This window comes from Psittacula echo, assembly GCF_963264785.1.
Source record: "Psittacula echo genome assembly, chromosome: 1".
NCBI classification, from domain to species: Eukaryota; Metazoa; Chordata; class Aves; order Psittaciformes; family Psittacidae; genus Psittacula; species Psittacula echo.
In genome coordinates, this window is record NC_137735.1 from 25,471,730 (window position 1) to 25,492,268 (window position 20,539).

The 20,539-nt window shown below is 40.1% G+C and overlaps 1 protein-coding gene across 3 annotated transcripts in view; it reads left to right on the forward strand.

The window, feature by feature from the left end:
* Nucleotides 1-2,969: 2,969 nt before the first annotated feature.
* UBE2K (ubiquitin conjugating enzyme E2 K) overlaps nucleotides 2,970-20,539 on the forward strand; it is a gene marked incomplete at its 5' end in the record, with an annotated part of 41,372 nt that continues 23,802 nt past the window's right edge. The window contains one exon of one of the 3 annotated variants that reach the window (XM_080630314.1): nucleotides 2,970-3,015. In XM_080630314.1, coding sequence (XP_080486440.1) covers nucleotides 2,970-3,015 — 46 coding nt within the window. Of the gene's footprint in view, nucleotides 3,016-3,042; nucleotides 3,866-20,539 lie in introns of those variants that run through there. The other 2 variants (XM_080630315.1, XM_080630316.1) reach the window with 2 other exon arrangements.

Here is a 20,539-nt window from a genome sequence, read left to right on the forward strand (position 1 = left end):
ATCAAAAATATGTTACAGGTTAACCCCCTGAAATCAATATACAGATCTCCTGAGACAGCTCTCCTCTCCAATACGAAATGCTCCAGCAACAATGAAAGAAGATCAAGCCTGACATTTTTGATTTTTCTAAACGAAAGAGGCCAGGATGAGGAGGGGATGAGTCTTGTTATGCAAGGGACAAAGCAGCAAAAGAGGATCAGAATGTTGCATGCTGGAAAGTTACAGTTTCAAAAATGGCATTTTCTCCTAATCACAAGGAGCAATCTCAACAATTCCAAATTCCCCTGAGTAATTCTAATAGAAAGATATTCTATTGATATGAACAGGATAAAATTGGGGAAATATGTAAATGAGAAAAAGATCTGAAAAATCTTAACAGAAATATAATCATACTTTGTGCTGTCATAAGCATCTTGGGGGCCCCAGGCAGTGTACTGGGGTTGGGGGGCATCCCTAGTCTCAGACAGATAAATCATGCACATGGTGACTGTTCTGTATGGACAGTGAGTCCAACATGTACAATTTGTGCATGAACAAGAGCCACTTTTCCATTAGAATAAGGAGAACTTTCCTACATATAGGTTGCAGGATAGATAATATATCCCATATTACATGGGAGATGATACATTATTTAGGATTTTTGGTTATCCTAGCTTCAGGTAATGAATATTTACAGCCTTTCTATATTGACAGCTTGGGCTGAAGTTCTGCAATCACTGATCTTACTCTATAGGCACTGATCCTTTTAACTTTCCTCCTGCAGTAATCTTACATAGTTTGAACTTCATTATTAATTTGATTTGCTTTTTGCAGTAACAGACACCACATTTCCTGCTCCCACTTCCCAAAGTATTTCAAAGCAGCATGCCAAACACACTAAACAATGCGTGTATAACCAGAATTGTATCTCCCACTCCACTAGTTATGATGAATACCAACGGGCAAAAGTATAGAACAATTTGCAGCCAGTTTGTGAAAGCTGCCATTGAAAGAACTGCTTGTTAGAAGGCTAAATTGGTTATGGGATCAATTAAAGAACTATCTCCTGAAATAAAATATACTACAAAATTCTGTAATTCAAAAAGTGAGCTGACTCTCTTCAAAGGACTACAGTTTTACATTTTGTGTTCGGATTTTTCTAAGGGTGAAAGACTAATGAGAACTTAATTCAGAGAATAGACACAGGACTATAATAAAACCCAAACCCTCAACACCTATTCAAAGACAGCTAGACTATGGCCCAGTACTGGCCTAAAACCCTATAGAGTCTTCTGTAAAATAATAAACTCTAGTAAAGCACAAAACAGCATAGGAGATACACAGGGATAACCCCAGCATGACGATTACATAAGGTACTGATGTTTATGCAGTGTTTTCATCCTGGCAAAACTCACCACTACTCTGTTCTATCCCCCAAAAGCCTTTCTGTATCTATCTTTTACCAAAGATAAAATTAACACAATGCATAGTGAATATGACATGTCTGTGAGATAACTGAAAGATGCCTATTTAAGGACAAGGGAAAAGAGTGTGGTGCACTAAGGAAAAGAGATACAGTAATTCATATTAATTTGATTTGCTTTTTGCAGTAACAGACTCTGACATTTGTAATCCAAATGAGCACATGAAAATGAACCTAGATACAAACCAGGCAAAATCACTGCCCTTTACTGTGGCAGTTACTGGATGTCTACTACCTAAAACATACAAGCGTACTCAACAGGAACACAAAGGATTCTGACGCGTGATAAAGGTCATGTTTTCCACTCCATTCAGAGCATAATCTAAATATTAGAAGCTCAGCTTCTTTCTATGAGCTGTCTGAAAACACAAGAGGCATTTAACCCAGAGATTTTATGTAATGCCTTTATAATTTTTGTCTATAGTTCTCAATAGGAACTCATCACACCATGAACCTAACTTCCATCTATGAGCTCTAAGAGGCAGAGAAGTAATTACCTTCACTTTACAAATAAGAGCCTAAGGCCTAGAAAAGGCCCAGAGAATCCGAGGCCTACCTCCTCAAAAGGAACTTAAGATTTATCAGTGGGATTTAGACATTTAAATTATTCTAAAGATGAAGGCCCAAGCTCGCACTACAAGACATTAAACAAAAAATCAGGCCTAATACAAAATTGTCCTTCTCAAAAAAGTACTGAAAACCACAGCTGAAAAACTGCACTATGTATTGCATTAAAAACAAGTACTGGTGTGAAGGCAGCCTAATTAGATGAACAGACGCCCATGGTACAACAATTTTGCAGGAAAATGGACTTTTTCCAGCCAAACCACAGAGGAAGAACAAGCACACAGTAAAAGGACTATATACATTTGTATATATTATATTGACAGGTATTTTATCAGCTGGGCCTTTCTTTGCTGTGTACATAATAGTCAAAATGTTGTGTATACTAATGGAGATAAATAAACAGCATTTGCAGCTGACAGTCATACCAGAAGCAGATGTTTGTTGAGATAAATGTCCATGTTGTACATTGTCCTCCTGCACTGCACCATTAAGAAGAGGCACTATAAAATCTTTCTGTAGACCTTAATGTCTTGAAAACCTCTAGTTCCTGAATAAACAACAGTTGTAAATGCAATCTTATGCTCCCCTCTGAAAATCTGCCTACAGTTTTCCATACCATAGCGTATTTTGTGCACCTCAGGCTAGCAGGGATGGTTACTGGTCCCCTATTTCAGTTTTCTAAACAGAGCAATATCTGTGAGTTGCCGTTTGCTTCTGCAATAAAACGTAACAGTCAATTAGACAGGACTGACATTCACCTTTTACTCTACTTCTAAAATCTTGTAATGGAATCCATAAAAACTTCCTTACACTGCCTCCTCAGAGCTGCCTGCTTCTGGGCCTGCCGGGCCTGTATGCTCCCTGTCCCGTGTGACGAGGCAGCCGCGTCTCCAAGGGAAAGGCGAGGCTGGGAGGAGGGCAAGGAGCCGGGCCGGAAGAAATGTGTGAGAAGCCGCAGTTTTCTCCAGTGAGCGGAAAAAAAATGGGTGAGTAGTGCTGCCTGGGCAGGCTGAGCAGTCTCAAGGCATGTAAAACCCCCCGTGGTTATATTTGCCCAGGACTTCATCAGGAGACGTGACAGCTGTACCTTGAGCCAGCTGTTTCCTCAGGGACACCTCAGACTTCTCCCCTGCTACTTCAGGACCCCCCTGGTCCAGCGCAGCCGCCGGCTCAGCCCTCCCGAAGGCACCGCTTCACCCCTTTCCCGGGTCCGGTGCCTCAGGCCTCCCCGCCGGTGCACGCTGGGCCACAATGCCGAACGGGCCGCCCTGCCCGCGGCGGGAGCCATGACAACGCAACCGCTTTAGCTCTGCCCCGGGGCTCGCCGCCGCCAGCGGTGGCAGGGCTCTACCTGCAGACTTCTCACGCTTTTGCGGGCGCCGCCAGGCAACCCACTCGGCCCGTGACGCGGCGAGCGGCTGCAGGAAGGCAGGCGCCTCCCAAGGCAGGCAGCGAGCGGCGCGAAACCCCCACACCTCCTAAGGAGGAGGAGGCAGCACTCTACCCTCGGGGGCAGCAGAGGGTGGCAGGCCAAGCGCGCCTGCAGCCGCCCCGCCTGCCAGCGCTCAGCCCCTACCGTCGGGGAACTCCGGTGCCCGCTCCACTCCGCGCACCCGGCAGCCCCTCCTGAGCAGCGGCGGCAGAACCGCCTGCCTTAGCGCGCATGCTCGACGCGGGCGCCATTTTGGTCGGGGCCGGGAGTTATCCAGCGGGAGCGGCGGCGGAGCTCGCTGGGCCCGGCTCGGAAGCGGCGAGTGCGTGCCCGCTGCGGAGATGGCCAACATTGCGGTGCAGAGAATCAAGCGGGAGTTCAAGGAGGTGCTCAAGAGCGAGGAGGTCAGAGCCTCTCCCCGTACCCCTGCGCGCCGCCACCACCCTTCCCCGTGTGTGTGTATGTGCATGAGTGTGGGCAGCGACGGAAGGTGTGGGTGCCTCTTCGGCCTGCGCGGGGACCCCGCTTCCCCCTCAGCCCCACCTCCCCGCGATTGGGGGTGGGCCCGTCCCACGGCCTCGGGGAGGGGTATGGCGATTCCCGGGGAGACGGGACCCGCCAGCCGCTGGAGGGGGGGGAGGAGGGGGCCGCGGAGCCCCTCCCCCAGCGGGCAGCGAGAGCTGCTGGCGTCCAAGGGGGAAGCGGGTCGGCGGGCCGGGCCTGGGAAGTGTGGTGGTGACGGCGGGGGGCACGGCCCAGGAGGCCGGCCAGGCAGGCAGGCTCCCGGCAAGGGTCCCCGCCACCCGGTAGCGCGCTGCCAGGCCGGAGGCTGCGGGGCGGCGCCTGCCCGGCTCGGGGCGCCCCCGGACCGAGCTCTCTTGCGTCCCTCCGCGCGCGCGTGAGTGCCGCCGCCCGCGCGCGGTCGGGCCCACGCGCCTCTCGGTCGGGGGGGGTGGGGGGAAGGGCCGCGGGAAGGGGGATGGTGTGAGCTCTCCCTGCAAGCCAGGGGGTGATGAAGCGAATTGGAGGGGTTCATGGTCTCACATTCCCTGTAGCTCATCCTTCCGCTCAGGGCCGGAGGCTGTAGAGCGTGGCTTTAATTAGTTTTTCTTACAGGGTTGCAAGGAGATCTCTATTTATTTAGGTTACTTTAATACAGAACTTCCTTTATCCTACTGCAGGCTTACTCACCTTCAGATGGATGCTTTTAATGCCTCCCTCGTTTCAGTCGTATTACCTCGTTTCCTGAACAGTGTGTTCTGAGGTGGTTAGTAAAAGAAGCTGGCCACTTCCAGGGGGACATGAAAGAAGTTCTGGTCAGTTTGGGGGGTTATATATCGGCGTTTGCAGGGTTACATTAGTACAGATTCTGCTGTGTCTGTGTTTGAGGTGGTGGACATCAGCCAGATAGGTTTTAATGGTTGTATCGTCATTTTCGTCCTACTTGGGATGATGTTGCAGGTTAGATGCTTGTGAAATTTTAATGGGAATATGCAACTCCTAAAGCTAGTGTTTTAGAAATCTAGACATATTCACAGAGGAGAATTCAAGAGGATAATTTCTGAAGGATACTAATGATCTAAGGAAAACATGTTCAGGGCAGCAGTAGTTGATGTGCTTTTAAATTGAGTGTGCTAACAGCATCGTTGCTTTGCAGCTTGAACTAGCCCCTAGAAAAATGTAAGGGCCTTGTTTTACAGCTGCCTTCAGAGACTAGGCTGATTGAGTTAAGCTGTTCCACAGCGAATACAGAATTGCCTGTAAACTAGGAGAAATTTCTAGGTGGATACCTTTATACCAAAGCTAGAAAATCTAGACCTTGTACCTCATATGACAGGCTGGTATTATGGGAACAAAGGAGTGTTTATTTGAAAATGCTGTCTGAAGGCTTCAAGACCCTTTCCCTTTGCTTTATGTAGAAAAAGAAACCTTGATTGGCACAGGTTTGGGGGAGACTTATGCTAAATTTTCTTACTGTAAAGGTTGGATCTAGTGAGCTTCAGTGCATAGACTAAACTGTTTGTTTAGTCTGTGCATTGAAGGGCTTGGCACAGAATGCTGAAAATAAGTAATATTGTGAAGTAGCCTTTAAGCTGCCCAAAGCTTCTGAAAAATAAGGCCACAATTCTTATGGAATGAAAATGACGGAATTTTAAAATTACAGTGCTGAAGAGTTTGATACTTCTTTTTTTCTACAATTAGGAAGCTAAATATGTGTTGTACTGATACAGCCGTATGTATAAAATTGATGCTTACAGACTACACAAATTCCCCTGCCCTGAATGCAGAATTTCAGTGTTACTCAATGGTTGTCCAAGTTGCAAGCAAAGTTTTTGTGAATGTTTGTACATTCAGAGGCAGTCAAACTATGGTGTTAGTATCACTGAGCATGAAAGCATATGGAGTAAGGTGGTGAATAGGGGTGTAACTAAATACTACAAATCACAGAGGAGAAAAATGTGTTTTTCTGTGTGTTTTGTGTACTTAAATGATTATTAAACTTTTTTTCTTAAAAAAGAATTAAAGACAACTTTTTCATGAATGGTGATGCTGAATCTGTTATTTGGAAGTTCCGAGTCCCTCTCCAAAGTCAAGGTGGCTCACATTGTCTGCACTTAAATTATTCTTGATTTGATGTTTTGAGCTACATCTGAACATGAAGAGCAACTACCCCTGTTTCATTGTATGTGCAGTATGAGCACTAATACCTGGGAAAGGGGCAGGCACGCTTGGAAATAGTACATAGGAAGTTTATCATTCAGCTTCTAGTGCTCACTTTTGGACTGAAATAGAATGGTGGAACCAGAAATGTGTTTAAAAGGGAGCAGCTGGATGGCAGTTAATTCCTCCTGCATTTGAAGTACATATTGAAAGCACCAAATTTCGATTCTAAATATCAGTGAAGAAAGAGTTCTGAAAAGTGTGTGTCTCTTTGCTGTGGATAAGGATCTACGTATTCTTGGTCAAGGATGCGATGGATCCTTGCTATTCATCTGACTGAGTGTACTTTTCATGTTACTTAGCTGTTCCTATTTCTTTGACTTAAATGGCATTTCTGGGAAATTGCCAAAATGGGTATTTTAGACTGTCTTGTTCTTTGGTTTACAGATAAGCTATGAAGGAATTTTTTTTTTTTTTTTGTAAGTTGAATCTGGGGCTTCTTGCATGTTTTGGAAAAACATTCTTTTCACACTTAAGCAAGAGAAATGTATTTGCTCTGCTTGCTTTATTATCTCTAGTTTTATTATAAGCCCTACACATTAACTTATGGAGTGGGATATTGTGTTTTTAAGAGAGTTCCTTTAACTTTGTATCTCTTTGATACTTGGATTAAATAGATCAAACTAACAACTGTTTCTTTGTCAGGAGTGCTCTCCAAAGTATTATAATAAAATAAAACACTTTACCTTTGTGTGTGGAAAAAGCTTTAAAATCTTAAGGTAGATGAAGTCCTGCATCTTTAACAAAGATGAAGCTGTTAAGTTAGTCTAGGTAATAACTTGACAGGTTAAATATGTATTAAGGCTACTGTACTGTGCTTGTATTAAAAGTCTAAAATGACTAGGCAGTACATTAGATCATACTTCAAATCCTAGTCTAGGCAAGGCATCAATTGGTCAAATTTATTCTCTTGTTCTGTCATTTTATTCATCTGTTCTTGTTGGTTTTATGGGCTGAAATTCTAAAGGTGCAGAACATATTTTGTACAAAAGTATGAGGCTACAGTGTGATGGAGAAACCATAAATTGGTGGAGGGAGAATAGTATCCCACTTCTGGTAAGTGAGAGAATGCTTTGGTGAAGATTAACTGATACTATTTCAAAATAGAGTTACTGGAATGCTGCAGTAGGTAGCCGATTACCTGCTGTCTGTTTATAAGCAGCTGTCTTATGAGAGGAGGAGTCTGGCATTTAACAATGAACAGAAATGTGTTGAAACATCTTGTGGTCACTTTAACACTGATGCTGAGAAATGGTTGAAATTTACCAGGTATTAAACAATGTGTGACTTGTTTTCATATTTTAATAGAGCATCAATGATATGCTTTAAGGAAATTATATTATGCTAGCATCGAAGGACTCATTATTTAATTGGCTATCCGGTTTCTTTTATCCTGTAGGAATGTAAGGTGTTCTCTGGCCATCTGTAGGTAAGAGGCTAATAGATTCCTTACAGTGAAACCACTGCTCTGGTACTGAAGGTAATGCATTGGGAAACATAGCTTCCTCCTAGCAAGAAGAGAGTCAGTATCTCTACCACAGAATGTTCTTTTCTTACAAATATCAAGAGATGGGTTTATCTGCGTGGGAGGTAAACCCAGATAGAGCTGAGAGTAAATTAAACTTGACTGCAGTTGTGGAGTATGAATATCTGCATGAACAGATATCTGAATTGGCAGTTTAAATTTGTAACTTGCTTGAATCCAAAATAGCATTCAAGTGGAGATGGTAGGTTAATGGCAAAGTTGAAGGAAGTGGGTATTTGTTTTGAGGTCCACTCTGAGCTTTTGTGATTTAGAGGAGGAAGGGAGAAGGAAAAGGTAACAGTAGTCTGCCATACTGTGTTCCTTCTTAGGCTTTTAAAGTTCTATTGAGTAGCTCTGGTGTTTGCTATATTGTGTGTAGTGGTCTTGTGATTTGTGTCAGTCTACATTAAGATGCTAAGGGGCATCTCTGAAATTTTCTTGCTATTTGGAAAAGCTATAAACATTTAATCTTAGGCTCAGAAAAACTTAGTCTTGTTTATATTTGGGCAGTCTTGGGTACTAGAAGTTGAATTCACCAAGGTGGAAACTTTTAGTAGTAATTGTGTTTTAGCATTGCTAGAAGGGCCTGTTGGAAATTGTGGATGCTTGTTTTTCTTCCCATTTATCATATAGAGCCAATGCAGATGTATAAGGATGAGATGTCTTATGTTATGGATCCTGAATCAGTGATATTTTATTAAACAGTATCCATTTTCTGCCAGTACGTATGGTTAACTTTTGATCTGTGAGAACGGTCGTGCTGAAATTAGTAGAAGTTTTGTGAGTGCAGTGGGACTGTTGTTGTGGTTTAACCCTAGCCAACAACTTAAAGTACCACACAGCCGCTCAGTCACTCCCTGCGCTCCCTGTGCAGGACAGGGAGGAGAATTGGGTTGGGTTAAGAACAGTTTAATAATTGAAATAAAATAAAATAATAATTACAACAATAGTAATGAAAAGAGAGATAGCAAAAAGAGAGAGTGAAGAATAAAACCCAAGAAAAACAGCTAATACGCAATACAGTTGCTCACTATCCAGTGACTGATACCTAGCCTATCCCCAAGCAGGGATCAGTGTCTCGCAGCCAACTTCCCCTTATTTATATACTGAGCATGATGCTTTATGGTCCGGAATATCCCTTTGGCTAATTTGGGTCAGCTGTCCTATCTCTGCTCCCTCACAGCTTCTTGTGCCCCTTCTCGCTGGCAGAGCATGAGGGGCTGAAAAGTCCTTGATCAGGGTAAGTGCTACTTAGCAACAGCTAGAACATTAGTGTGTTATCAGCATTGTTCTCAAACTAAAGCCAAAACACAGCACTGTACCAGCTACTAGGAATAAAATTCTCTCTATCCCAGCTGAAACCAGGACATCTGTTTGTGTGAATTAAGCTAGAGTTGCCTAGTTAATTAAAAAGTGTAAAGTTTAAAAAAATGTAAAGATGAGAACTTTTAAACTGTCATTATTATGTCAGTACCAATCTCTGTTCAGCCTTTTGGAAGACGTGCATATGATACAAAAGTGGGGGGAGTGTCAGTGCATTGGAGCGCAGTGCAGGGCTGCTATGCAAAGGGATCTTAGGCTGGAGAAGTGAATGGGCTGATGGGAACCTTTCAAAGTTCAGAAGTAGGAGCCAAGTCCTGCTTCTGGGAGGAAAAAGCGCTATGCATTAGTACGTACAAACTGGTGACTGACTGGAAACAAAGCAGGCTAGCAGGAGACTACTTGCGTGACCTAGTGAAGAGCAAGTTGAACGTGATTCAGCAGTGTTTTTGTGGCAAAGAAACCCTACCACATACTAGGTTGCATTATCAAGAATGTAGTCAGTGGGTTGCAAGAAGTGATTCTTCACCTTTGTTCTGTGCTTATGAGGCCATGTGTGGTGTGCTCTGTCCAGTTTGGGACTTTCCAGTGTAGGACATGGGTATGCTGGAGTGAGCCCAGCAGAACACCTAGGGGTGTTTAAGGGGCTGGAACACACGTTGTGTGAAGAGAGGGTGAGAGAACTGATGTTGAGGGAACTGTTTGAAGGGACATCTTCCTGTCACCCACAAATACCTGTGGAGAGGCTCTGGAGAAGAGGCCAAGCTTGTGAGCGAAGTGCACAGGGATAGGATATGGGGCAATAGACCCAAGCTGGAACATGGGAAATTCTGATTAGACACTGGGAAAAATTACAATGATAGTAGTCAAACATTTAAATAAGATTGACCAGCAAGACTGTGGCATCTATTCTTGGAGATACTCAAAATTCAACAACTTTTTGAGCAACCTCTCATTGGACCTGCTTTGAGCAGGAGGTAGACTAGAGGCCATGCACGTTTCTTCCTACATGATTATACATTTCCAGTATGTTTCCTTTTTAATGCTTTTTCTGTTTGTGAAATAAAACATACAGAGAAAGGCTCCAAGACTGTGGCCACACCTGGTAAAACTTTCCGCTGTAAACAAATTGAAGACTTTTAAAGTTGTCTTGTTCCTTTCAGTTCAGTGTGGTTTCCTCTATTGTAAGACAATAATGAATAATCTTCCTTTTCAAATTAGAGACTTGAGTTTTTCAGGTAGATGCAAAGTTGTCAGGGCTTTTAAGCAAGTTCTGGATTGGAACCTGAAGGTAGAATAGATGAGAGATCTGTAATACCTCTTTAAGCTGCATTTCTCTGAAATGTTAAGATCATCTCAACTTTGAAATAGTTATTTGTGAGATCCTTTGTACATTGCCAGAAACAGTTTTGTCTACTGTGTATTTTAAGCTATGCCTATGATTTTAGGCAAGACATTTAGACCGACTTTCTATAATTATATAAAAAGGATACTGAGCTACCGTTACTATGAATCTTTGGTTTTCATAATTTCATTGATGATGTTTGGTTGTATCTTCCAGTTTGTGTTAGAAAATAATGCAGAAAGGATCTGTAGATCTTTGCTTTCAAATGAGTTTGTGTGTAAGTCACTTTTTTGGTAACTAAAGAATAGTTGGCTCAAAACAAAATGCATTTACTAGGAAGTTTTAAAGAAAACTGCTGATTATTCTCACTTCTATTATTTTACTTGTAGTTTTACACCTGTTTAGCTGAACCATATATCAGTTTTTCAAGTTCTATGAATATAATACCATTGCACTTTTAGGACCAGTATCATATAGATGCTAATAAGCACTAGCATTCATAATATTACTTAAATCTGTGATTCAAAATACTTAACTTATAATGTTAGTAATCATTTGACCAGACCTATGAGCTGGCCAAGTATTGGTAGTGGGGGTATTCATGAAGGGATTGCAATATCTGTTGCTCATCCTTGTATTCCATTAGTGACATTTTTTCATGTTAACATGTATCTATTTGAGACTGGAATATAGTAAATGGTCTACATATCAGTTGACAGAATCTGAAAGATTTTGGGAGTAAGTGGAAAACAGAAAAAAGACTTGGTCTCCATTTGAGTCAGGGTCATCTGATAATCTCTGGTAATCTGATTGTCTCTGGTAATCTCTTAAAAACCTGGGGAAAGAGAGTAGTGTTTGATGACAGGACTGGGTTAGTCAGGTTAGGATTAGAGGCTAGGATACAGCTGCCAGATGGTATCTCCTGACCACAACTCCCCGTGGACCTAAGGAATAGTAGGAATGAGCCAGTCCTTTCACCTTCCCAGTCTCCTATTCATTCTTCTGTGTTTGTTTCCAGGAGTTTGGCTTTAATAGGAAAGAAGTGTACGAGGCCTAAGGTTAGTTCATTTTATTCAGTATGAACTTTAAATAGAGTTAATGTTTTAGCCTACTAAATTTGTGTAACTATAAATTGCAAGAAAGTGCTGGTTAACAGTCCAATTCTGAGTTGTCTGTTTTTTGTTTGCATTAAACTTTTTAAGCTAGTGCAGATACTTAGTGTAGTTCTTAAATTATTCAGCTGTTAGATGGTTTCTAGCTTGTTTCATAATCCTAGTAAGGATAGTTGTCATTACTGTACTTCATCACTTTTACAGTAGTAATTGGTGCTGGTATTAAATTGAGAAAATGCTTTTTGGTTAAGCTTAATAATTGGAGATTATCTTTTGTCTCTAACAAACTAGGTAAAACTTTGCTGCAATTTAGATAAGGAAAATAAGCAATTTAGTTGTTTTATGGCAAAGAGTGTGAATTTTGAGAAATGGTATTCTATAAGGCACTCTAGAGATGTAGTCCACTTTTGTGCTCCTGACTTACCTAGCGTTTTCCCTTCAGATTGTATCAGTGTTAATACTTGTAATATTTGAATTGAGAACATTTGAATATGCTTGCCATGAGTACTTAGTAAAATAGCATCTGCATAATAAATTGAGTACATTTGTAAGCATCAAAAGTAACTTTGTTTGAGGACCAGATCTGTGTCTGTTCCCTAGCATGTTGTAACAGAATTGCACTCTGTTGTCAGACAACAGGCCATAGATTGTTCCTCTTTAGTCAGAATTCTAAGAGTCTGCACAGGAGAGCAGTGTGAATATCCCTGGCTACAAAAGGAGCTTCATTTAGTGTATGTGTGTTATTGGACCCACTAAACCACAGTCAGTCATATGGTACAACTCCAATTTGGCTATGCTTAGATATAAGAGAGCTGAGCTGATACTGTATCATTCTTCTGTCGGGATGCTAATAGGGGCTATCCTGTCTACCTTTGTTGTCACAAAACACTAGAAAACTAATTTGTGTTCATTATTTCAGTATTTCTATTCATTATTAGCCAGTAAGATGAATTGATTCTGGAATATGTTTGTATAGTGTTTTATGAAGTGTGTGTATATGTGTAAATCCCAAGCCCACAAATGCAGTAGTCCATGCTTTACCTAAATAGGTAGTTTAGTTCAAGCAAAATATGTATCGCTTTTTATTTTTAGCTGAAAGTTAACTGTGAGAAAGTCTTCTCAAGTTTTTGCTGTGTTAGGATGTATTTAAGTACAGGAGGTTATTGTGAAATAAGGTAGCGTGTGCAAATGGAAATCATGGTAGCTGTGTTGTATTTACTCCCTTTCTGGAAACTCATGGGCCTTCATGGTGTTTAGGTAAGCCCCTCCACTTTGGAATAAGGGTGCCCGTATGGGAAGCTAGTACAGAAAAACTGTTCTGAGCTATTTCTGCAAGTCTTCAAGCTCTGGGACTGTGAGTGAATTAGCATAATCAATTTAAAATGAGCTGAGTCTTGTGATTCCTTTGTATGTAGAATTACTAGCAACCTCAGTAGGGTTGCCTTACAGAATTGACTGCAGAGTCCGCATCAAATGGTTTTGTGTATTTATAGAATGACTAATTCAAAGTATAGTTCAAACTGCTTATTAAAGCCTACTTCTATCTGCAGGGTTTTCAGTTGTTTTGCATCAAAGACAGAAGTGTGCATAAAAGATAAGAAAAATGCATCTTGCATTCCTGCAGAATTGCTTGTTCACTGGGGCTTTCCTGGATGGAGTTACCCAGAACAGGAGTCTCTTGCACTGTGCCGATTCTGATGCTGAGTATCTCAGTGGCACTCATTAGGTTCTTGCAGCTCCTGCCCATGATTAATGTTCCTAGGCACTGTAAGAATCTTGCGTACTTAGATGTAGCTTATGAGTGTGTAAAGGCCCTTATCTAGTATGGGAGTGCAGGTTATGCTGGTATGTATGCAGCTTTTACAGCATAGCTTTACCAGTTTAGCCACTCTGTCTCTTGGTGAGACAAGCCATGATTGTATAACTGTGCTCAGGGCTTATGCCAGCATAGCTGTGTCAGTTATACCTCTGTGTATCCCTGGCTGATGCAACAGTTTTGTTAGAAATAGTTTAGACAGCCACCTAGAGCTGAAGTTCCAAAATTCTTTTTAGGTGCCCTAAAGCAGTGCCAAGAAGCAGTGTCACTTTCCTGCTGCAGCCTGGTCTTCTCTTCCCACTTTTGTGCTCCTTCTCTTACTGGCAATGCTTGTGGTGAATCAAATCAGGGAGTTGGGTTAAAATGAAAGATAGTTTTAATTCAGATGTTTGCTGTTCAGTTCTATGAACACTTACACAAAATCTTGCCTCCTCCTTAACATCAGTTCTGCCAGGACCAGGAGGAAAGTAGGACCATGGCAGCTGTTAGACTAGCTTAACTTACCATGGAAGTACAGTCTCCCACATTCTTTTTGCAGAGCGATGTTCTAACAGCTGGATGTTAGTGAGAGTAGGTATTTAGAAACCTTAAAGAAATTGCACTAAAACTTGGTGATGCTCCAGGACCAACTCTTGCAAAATGAAGATGTTTTTAATATTTGAGATGTTTTGTGTGCTGACTGGAAGAAAAAGCCCAATCCCTCTTTGTTCTTGTTTGTAGGTCAGCAAGAGCGATCTCTGAGGATGCAGATGTGATCTGCTGATCTCAACTGGTAGTGCAGTGCATACTATACTTCATAGCCATGACTGGTGTAATTACGTGACATTTCTACTTGTCTTCTTAATAACAGCAAGCTCAGGCTCTGGAGATGCATTTGATTCTGTCTTTTAAGCTTGAGTGAGTCTGAAGGAACAGGAAGTATTGAACTATTCCCTCTTGCTTTTGTAGCTCTTTGTGACTACCAAATTTCCCATTTTGCTGCAGGGCAGCATCCTTCACTTTGCTTCCTAGTAGGGTGATATATCCAGCTTTTTTGCTGTTTTCTCATTTCTTGCAAAGGAGTAAGCTAAGCAGGTGCAACATACTTAACTTGAGCTACTCTGGAGTAACAGGTGATTAAGACGGTAGAGTGTTGGTTTGTAAGCCAAGGAGATGAGAGAGAGAGGCTGGTAGTTGACTTCTAAGACAGCAGCCTAAGAAGTGAGCTTTTGTGGGGATCCTCTTTCTGGCGTACCAGTGAAGAGGGGGAGAGCCCAATCCTTAGGACTAAGTTGAAAGAGTTAGTGGTATTGTTGCAAAAGAGTATAAGAAAAGTCAATTATGACAAACATTACTTTAGATAATAATCTACAGATTTGCAAGGGGTTGGTAAGTAGAATAAGAATGAACTTGGGTTTGATTTTTAGGTTATTAATCTAGATAATTTTTAATGGTATAAACTGCTACTGAAAGATTGCACTTTTCTGCTCAACATTTATGTTGACTTGGAATACTCATGGCTTTTTTCAAAAAATAGTGTTACATGGATTTCATTATGATAGTAATCAGATGATCTTTTTCTATCACTCTCTTTAGAGATGTTCATGCCAGATTTTTGTGTAGAGTAGGATGGTTGTGATTGAATATAAAATAGGGGGGTAGGCTAAGAGGAGTTTTATGAGGCACTAGTAACTTTATAGTACCATAGATTAATTTTGCTAGCATGGCTTCAGAGTAGGGTAAAGTATTTCTTTCTTAATTTGGCTTATCAAATATTGATCCTTATAAATATGTTTGTATAAAATGTTTGGATGTTCAGAAGTGCCTACTTTGCATTTGTAAATCATAGCTGTGTTAAAGAAGCATATAAATTATTAGATTTTAGATAGATTAGGAAGTCTTTATTGCCCATTTACTGCAGAGAGGAATCAGAAAATAATTAAAAAAACCTGTCTGAAAGATAAATAAAAAGGGACTTTTTTTTTGTTGGTGCAATTGGGAAACAGTTATAGAAAACATTTTGTTTTCAATGGATGCCCTCGCAAGCTGGTGGACTTTGTTCTTGGTTGAGAAAATTCTGGAGAAATTTTTCAAAGTTATTCCTTAATCTTTGTTGAAATCTTGGCATGTATGTTCTGTAATACTTTTCCTTATTGTGTGAGCTTCTGGTCTTAAAGTGCTAACTGATTACAGAGTTTTAATACTTAGCTGCTTTTATTGTGACTAGACTTGTTTGTTTACAGACATCATTTATCATTTATATGTGTGTCTTTTCAGGTTAGGGTTTTTCTGTGGGTTTGTGGGAGGGATTTAATACACCTACATTCCTAGACTTCTCTATTAATTATTTTCTGTAAAAACAAAGTAAATTAACAGAAAATAGTGGTACTTTATCCAGTATAAAGTATGTTCCGCTTAAAACAGAGGAAAATCATGTTGCATGACCTATGAAATCACAGGTAGGAGATAGTGAATTGCTGCATGGAATAGTGGGATTTTGTGGTTTATCTTTTTTATTTTTTAATGCACAGTTAGTCAGAAGTAACCATTGAGTTTTAAACTCCAAATCTAATTCTGTTAAAAGTACGGTGGGTTTTTTTTGTTTGCATGTTTTTTGTTTTTAAAAATCTTTATTTACCATCTTGGCATTTATACCTGATAATACTTGATGTGAATTTTGCATGTGGTATATAAATATTTAAGGTGTGACATACACTTAGAACATACAAGCAGTAATTCATTTTGACACTATTCTTTTTTAAGAAAGTAATATGCAGAACTGAAGCTATTAATACTGCTAATAAATGTAATTTCTTTTCCTTTTTTGTTCTATTCACAACAGTTTAAAATGTAGTATGTATGCTAATGGATGCATAGTGGAGAATTTGGCCTGTTAACATTTCTGTGGAGTAACTGTATTATGCAGGAATCAAAAGTCTAATGTTAAGGTAATGTCATGGGGAAGTAGAGCTGATTGGTTCTAGAAAAACTTTGAATAGGTAATTATTTTATTTTTTTTTTTTGGTAAGTGTAATAAATAGTATTTTGTGTGTGGGAAAAATGTTTAGAACAGTGCAGTTTTTATCACATTGTCTTAATGTGCTTCTGTGATGTCGATGTGTTGTAGTTTTGTCCTGGCTTTCTTCTAGCTCTTTATCTTCAGAAGGAAAACTTTGATTTTTAAGAGTGGAGGTGCTGGCCTAGTGAAGAGGATAATGGGCCATGAATAACACATAAATCAGAGTTTTTAAAAGGCAAATTGGAGAGGAGGAGGTGGTATGGAAGGCTCAGGAGAAGGGGTAGATTAACTGCGGAAAGAAGGCAGGCCCCTCTAATGAGGAGCTCCTTGTTACGGCCTGTTAGACTATGGTGAATAAAAAGAAGAGCTTGTTGTCCACTGAGAATAATACTACAAGGACCAGAGCTGCTCTCTAAAAGTGTTTAATAGAAATGGAGAAGATGTATGTGAAGGAATCTTCACAGTGGCAGAACTTACTCTTCAAAGTTTCTGCTGGACCAGATTGTGTGTTTGGTATGAGGAAGATACTCAGACATAACACCAGACAATCTAATTCTGGATTATCTTTTTTAAAGAGGAGGCAGGCAAAGACAAGACAAAGTATTATTGATCAATAGCTGTAATAAATACTATAATAAATGTGATTGAGTGTCCAGTCTTTGGGAGATACTCATAGGATGACTCTTGACGAATTGATTCCTTTGGGTGTCTTTTTAGACATAAAGCTTTTGTAATGCATGAGAATGCTTTATATGAATCTTTCACAACTTTTCTGTCTCATGCTTTTAGTTTAATTTCCACAAGGCAGAATAAAATCAGGTAAGCATGACTATAGCAATGCATAGAGTCTCAGCAGCTGGGATGGTCTAGAAGACAACAGATCTTTTGACTAGAGCCCTAGTGTGAAGCAGGGGTGCATTTAAAAGGAAAAAACAGCTTTGCATGATCTGACTAGAATACGAATGAAAAAAGATGAGGGAGTGGTATCATGCAGTTTGTAATATGTTACATTAACACTCCTTCCTTTTTTTTTTCTCCACTCTTGATCAAAATCATTTTCAGGTGTGATGATAAGTTCTGCTGGTGTAATGTTGGGCCTGTAGGTTCCTAGAAAAGGATTTTGGTGTTGGTGGAGCGTTTTTGTGTTGGCAAGAAATGCCAGTGGAAATTATATTGTTAGAGAATTTAAACTGAGATTATGGAAGGAAATGCTGCTAGTGATGGCATGGCTCGTATTTCAGGAATTGCTAGCCCAGTGATCTAGTCACCAAATTGTTGCTGAATCAACAGGAGGTGATGCTATTTTAGACTTCGCCTGGAAGCATAATGAGGTCTTTGTGGAAGAGCTGCTTCTGGAAAATCAACTTGTTGTGTGAGATCACAAGTTGATTCATAAATTCTGTGCTGAGATCATTGGTGTCAGACACGCTTCTGGAGAACTGTGCTGTTGATAACATATTAGAGACAGCTCAGATGATTATGGTGAAGGCTGGGGATTTATTCTGTTTGAGCTGCTAAAGTTAAGTAATTGTATCCTGTGTGATCCTTATTAAGGGAAAATACCGTAGAAAAATACTCCAGGTTTAATTGGATGAATACTCACTTCAGTACAGTTAAATATTAGTTACTGCTCCAGGGATGAGGGAAAATGCAGGAATTGGTGAGGTCAGGCTGAGTTGCACCTCAAAAAGTCAATCAGAATAGCATGAAAAAGGTTCTTGAGTTATGTAAAAGAAAAACTGCATTTGCTATATAGAAGGCATGGTAGAATTTAAGCGAAATTAAATTAATCCTTACACTGAAACAGTGTAATACAGCCTGCCATTTTTCCTAAAGGTAAAGCAAATAAGGGTATGGGTGATAGCTATAGCTGTAGTAATAAAATCAGTTGTCTCAAATGGTAGAACCAGGATCATTGACTCTTGCAAGAAGCTGAGGGTAGCAATAGGGGTTTGGTTTGTTTGTTTTTCACCAAATTTATGAAGTCACAAAGGATTTCTTGTCGAAAACAGTGAGTGCGGTACTAATTGAAATTGAGTATGAAGGTTGAATATGAACTATCCAAGCTGTTACAGCAGTGTGCGGGGCACTGAGAAAAAGTAAAATGCTAAATAGAAAATTAAGCAAGCTGCAGTGTGTGTTAACCATAAATTGTATCCTTGAAATTTATCCCTTTTGCGATTGCTTCAGTCCTCAAGATGGAAAGTTACGGGCTTACTTGCAAAGAACAAGAACTGCTCTCAACTTGGAGCTTGCCAGGTGATGTTGACAGGTGGAGAGCAAGAGAACCTGAATAGGTTTAACGATTGTGAGGCTCTGGAATGAGCTGCCAGTTGGAATTGTGAGGGCAAAAAACTTAAAAGAGTGGTTGGAAAGCTTGCAAGAGGAATGTGAGTGCCTGTGATTGAGTTTGAATTCAGAGAGGGAGTTTCTTACAGTGCCTGGCTCTTGGAGAGGGCTGTCTTGCTGGGACAGTCTGTCCTTCTGCTGCTCAGTATTATAGAAACAAAGCTTTGAAAGAAAACTGTTCAGTTACTTTCTGGTCAGGCAACTTAAATGAACAGTAGCAGGAAAGAAAACAAATCTAAAATATGTTTAGAAACATAATTTCATCGGTTCCTTTAACTTCCTTTCTCTGATGTCTTAGCTAAGGTCATGAAAGACAACACAAGATCTGAGGCTGAGCTTAAAAAAACCTAGTTTATAGATACAAATGGGTAAAACTACTATTACATTTAGTATTTAACTGGCTTTTGATTTTGAAGGTGCATGGTGCATTCTTCATTTGCAGCATGGTTAGAATCTGTTTTTTGAAGTGCAGAACTTAAGACTCAACTGTGCAGTTGCAGGTGCTGCCTCATTTGTGGGGGTTGAAGGCTTTTTACCCAAGTTTTAAAAACAAATGTGTGTAACTACAGATGTAAAAAGCCCCCAAATCACCATTGGATTAATGTAGTGAAACTTTTAATTAGGGTCTTTTACATGGTGAAACTTAAATTTTTATTCTTCTTTGTATCTGTGAGCATCTCTGTTCAGAGGAGCCCCCTCTTTGGCTGGGAGGACAATCTATAGAATATTTACAGGAAGGAAATAGAAGTAATCTCACAGCTTTTCAGTGAATTTTGCATCCTTGATGGTTGACATAATTGGTAGCTCCAAGACCCGGTTGATGGCAGCCATCAGCTTTATCTAACTCTTTTCTTATAGCTGTCAGCGATGGGGTTTACTCTGAGGGAGAAGCACAGCTGCATGAGTTTTTTTTATGCAGACTTAGTTGGAACAATTTTAAAGGATCTGGGAAGATGCCTTGAATTCTTGGAAAAAGTAACAGTGGATTCAGGAAATCTGCATTGCAGTCAGTGAGCGTGGTATACAGAAGCAGCAGAATGGACAAACCAGTAATTACTTATCTCTGAAAACTTCATGGTATATCTTTATGAAAGGAGATTCTGCTTTGCATCCCCCCAAAAATGTTACTGGCTGGAAGATTTGTATGAATTCCACAAATGCTGCTCACTGGATCCAGAAAGCAGATTCAGCGTCATGAGTAGCTCTGGCTAAACACTTCTGAGAATCAGTTTCTGGAAAGCGTATGGTTTTTTTCAGTATCAAAACAGAGTGTTTTTATTTTGTAGGCAAGTTGATGCGGGGTGTGAATATGTTGAGGAGGTGACAATGAAATGCAAGTGTATAAATAAATTGTACCTTACCCCTAAATATTAAAGATAAACATGATCTTGACCAAGACTACAGTATTCTGTTTAGATCATTGTATTGTTTAAAAATATCAACAATCCATTTGGGGAAATCTTTCTGTATTCCAGTGAAAGTGACAATCATGTCAATTATTAATAAAATTGCTCTAAACAAAAAAAGCCCATGTGTAACTTGGTTAGTTTAATGTTATAGTTTAAGATGTGTAGAATTAATATCTGATGGAAAGATCACAGTTGTCTTAAAATGTAATGGATTTAAAACTATGATTGTAGATACTATATCATTAGGTTGCTTTGCTTACTGTAGTGATAGTATAAATAATACTGAAATTTCTACTGCTTCACAAATAGTCTATTTTCATGAAGTAAATTTCGAACTGAAAGATAGCCATTTAGGTTACTATATTTTTAAATTTAAAAATTTTTATATATATTTTTTAAAATACTATTCTAAAAATTTTAAATACCGTATTTTGGGGGAAATCTGTATGTAAAATGCTTACTTATGATTCTTTGTTTCTCTGT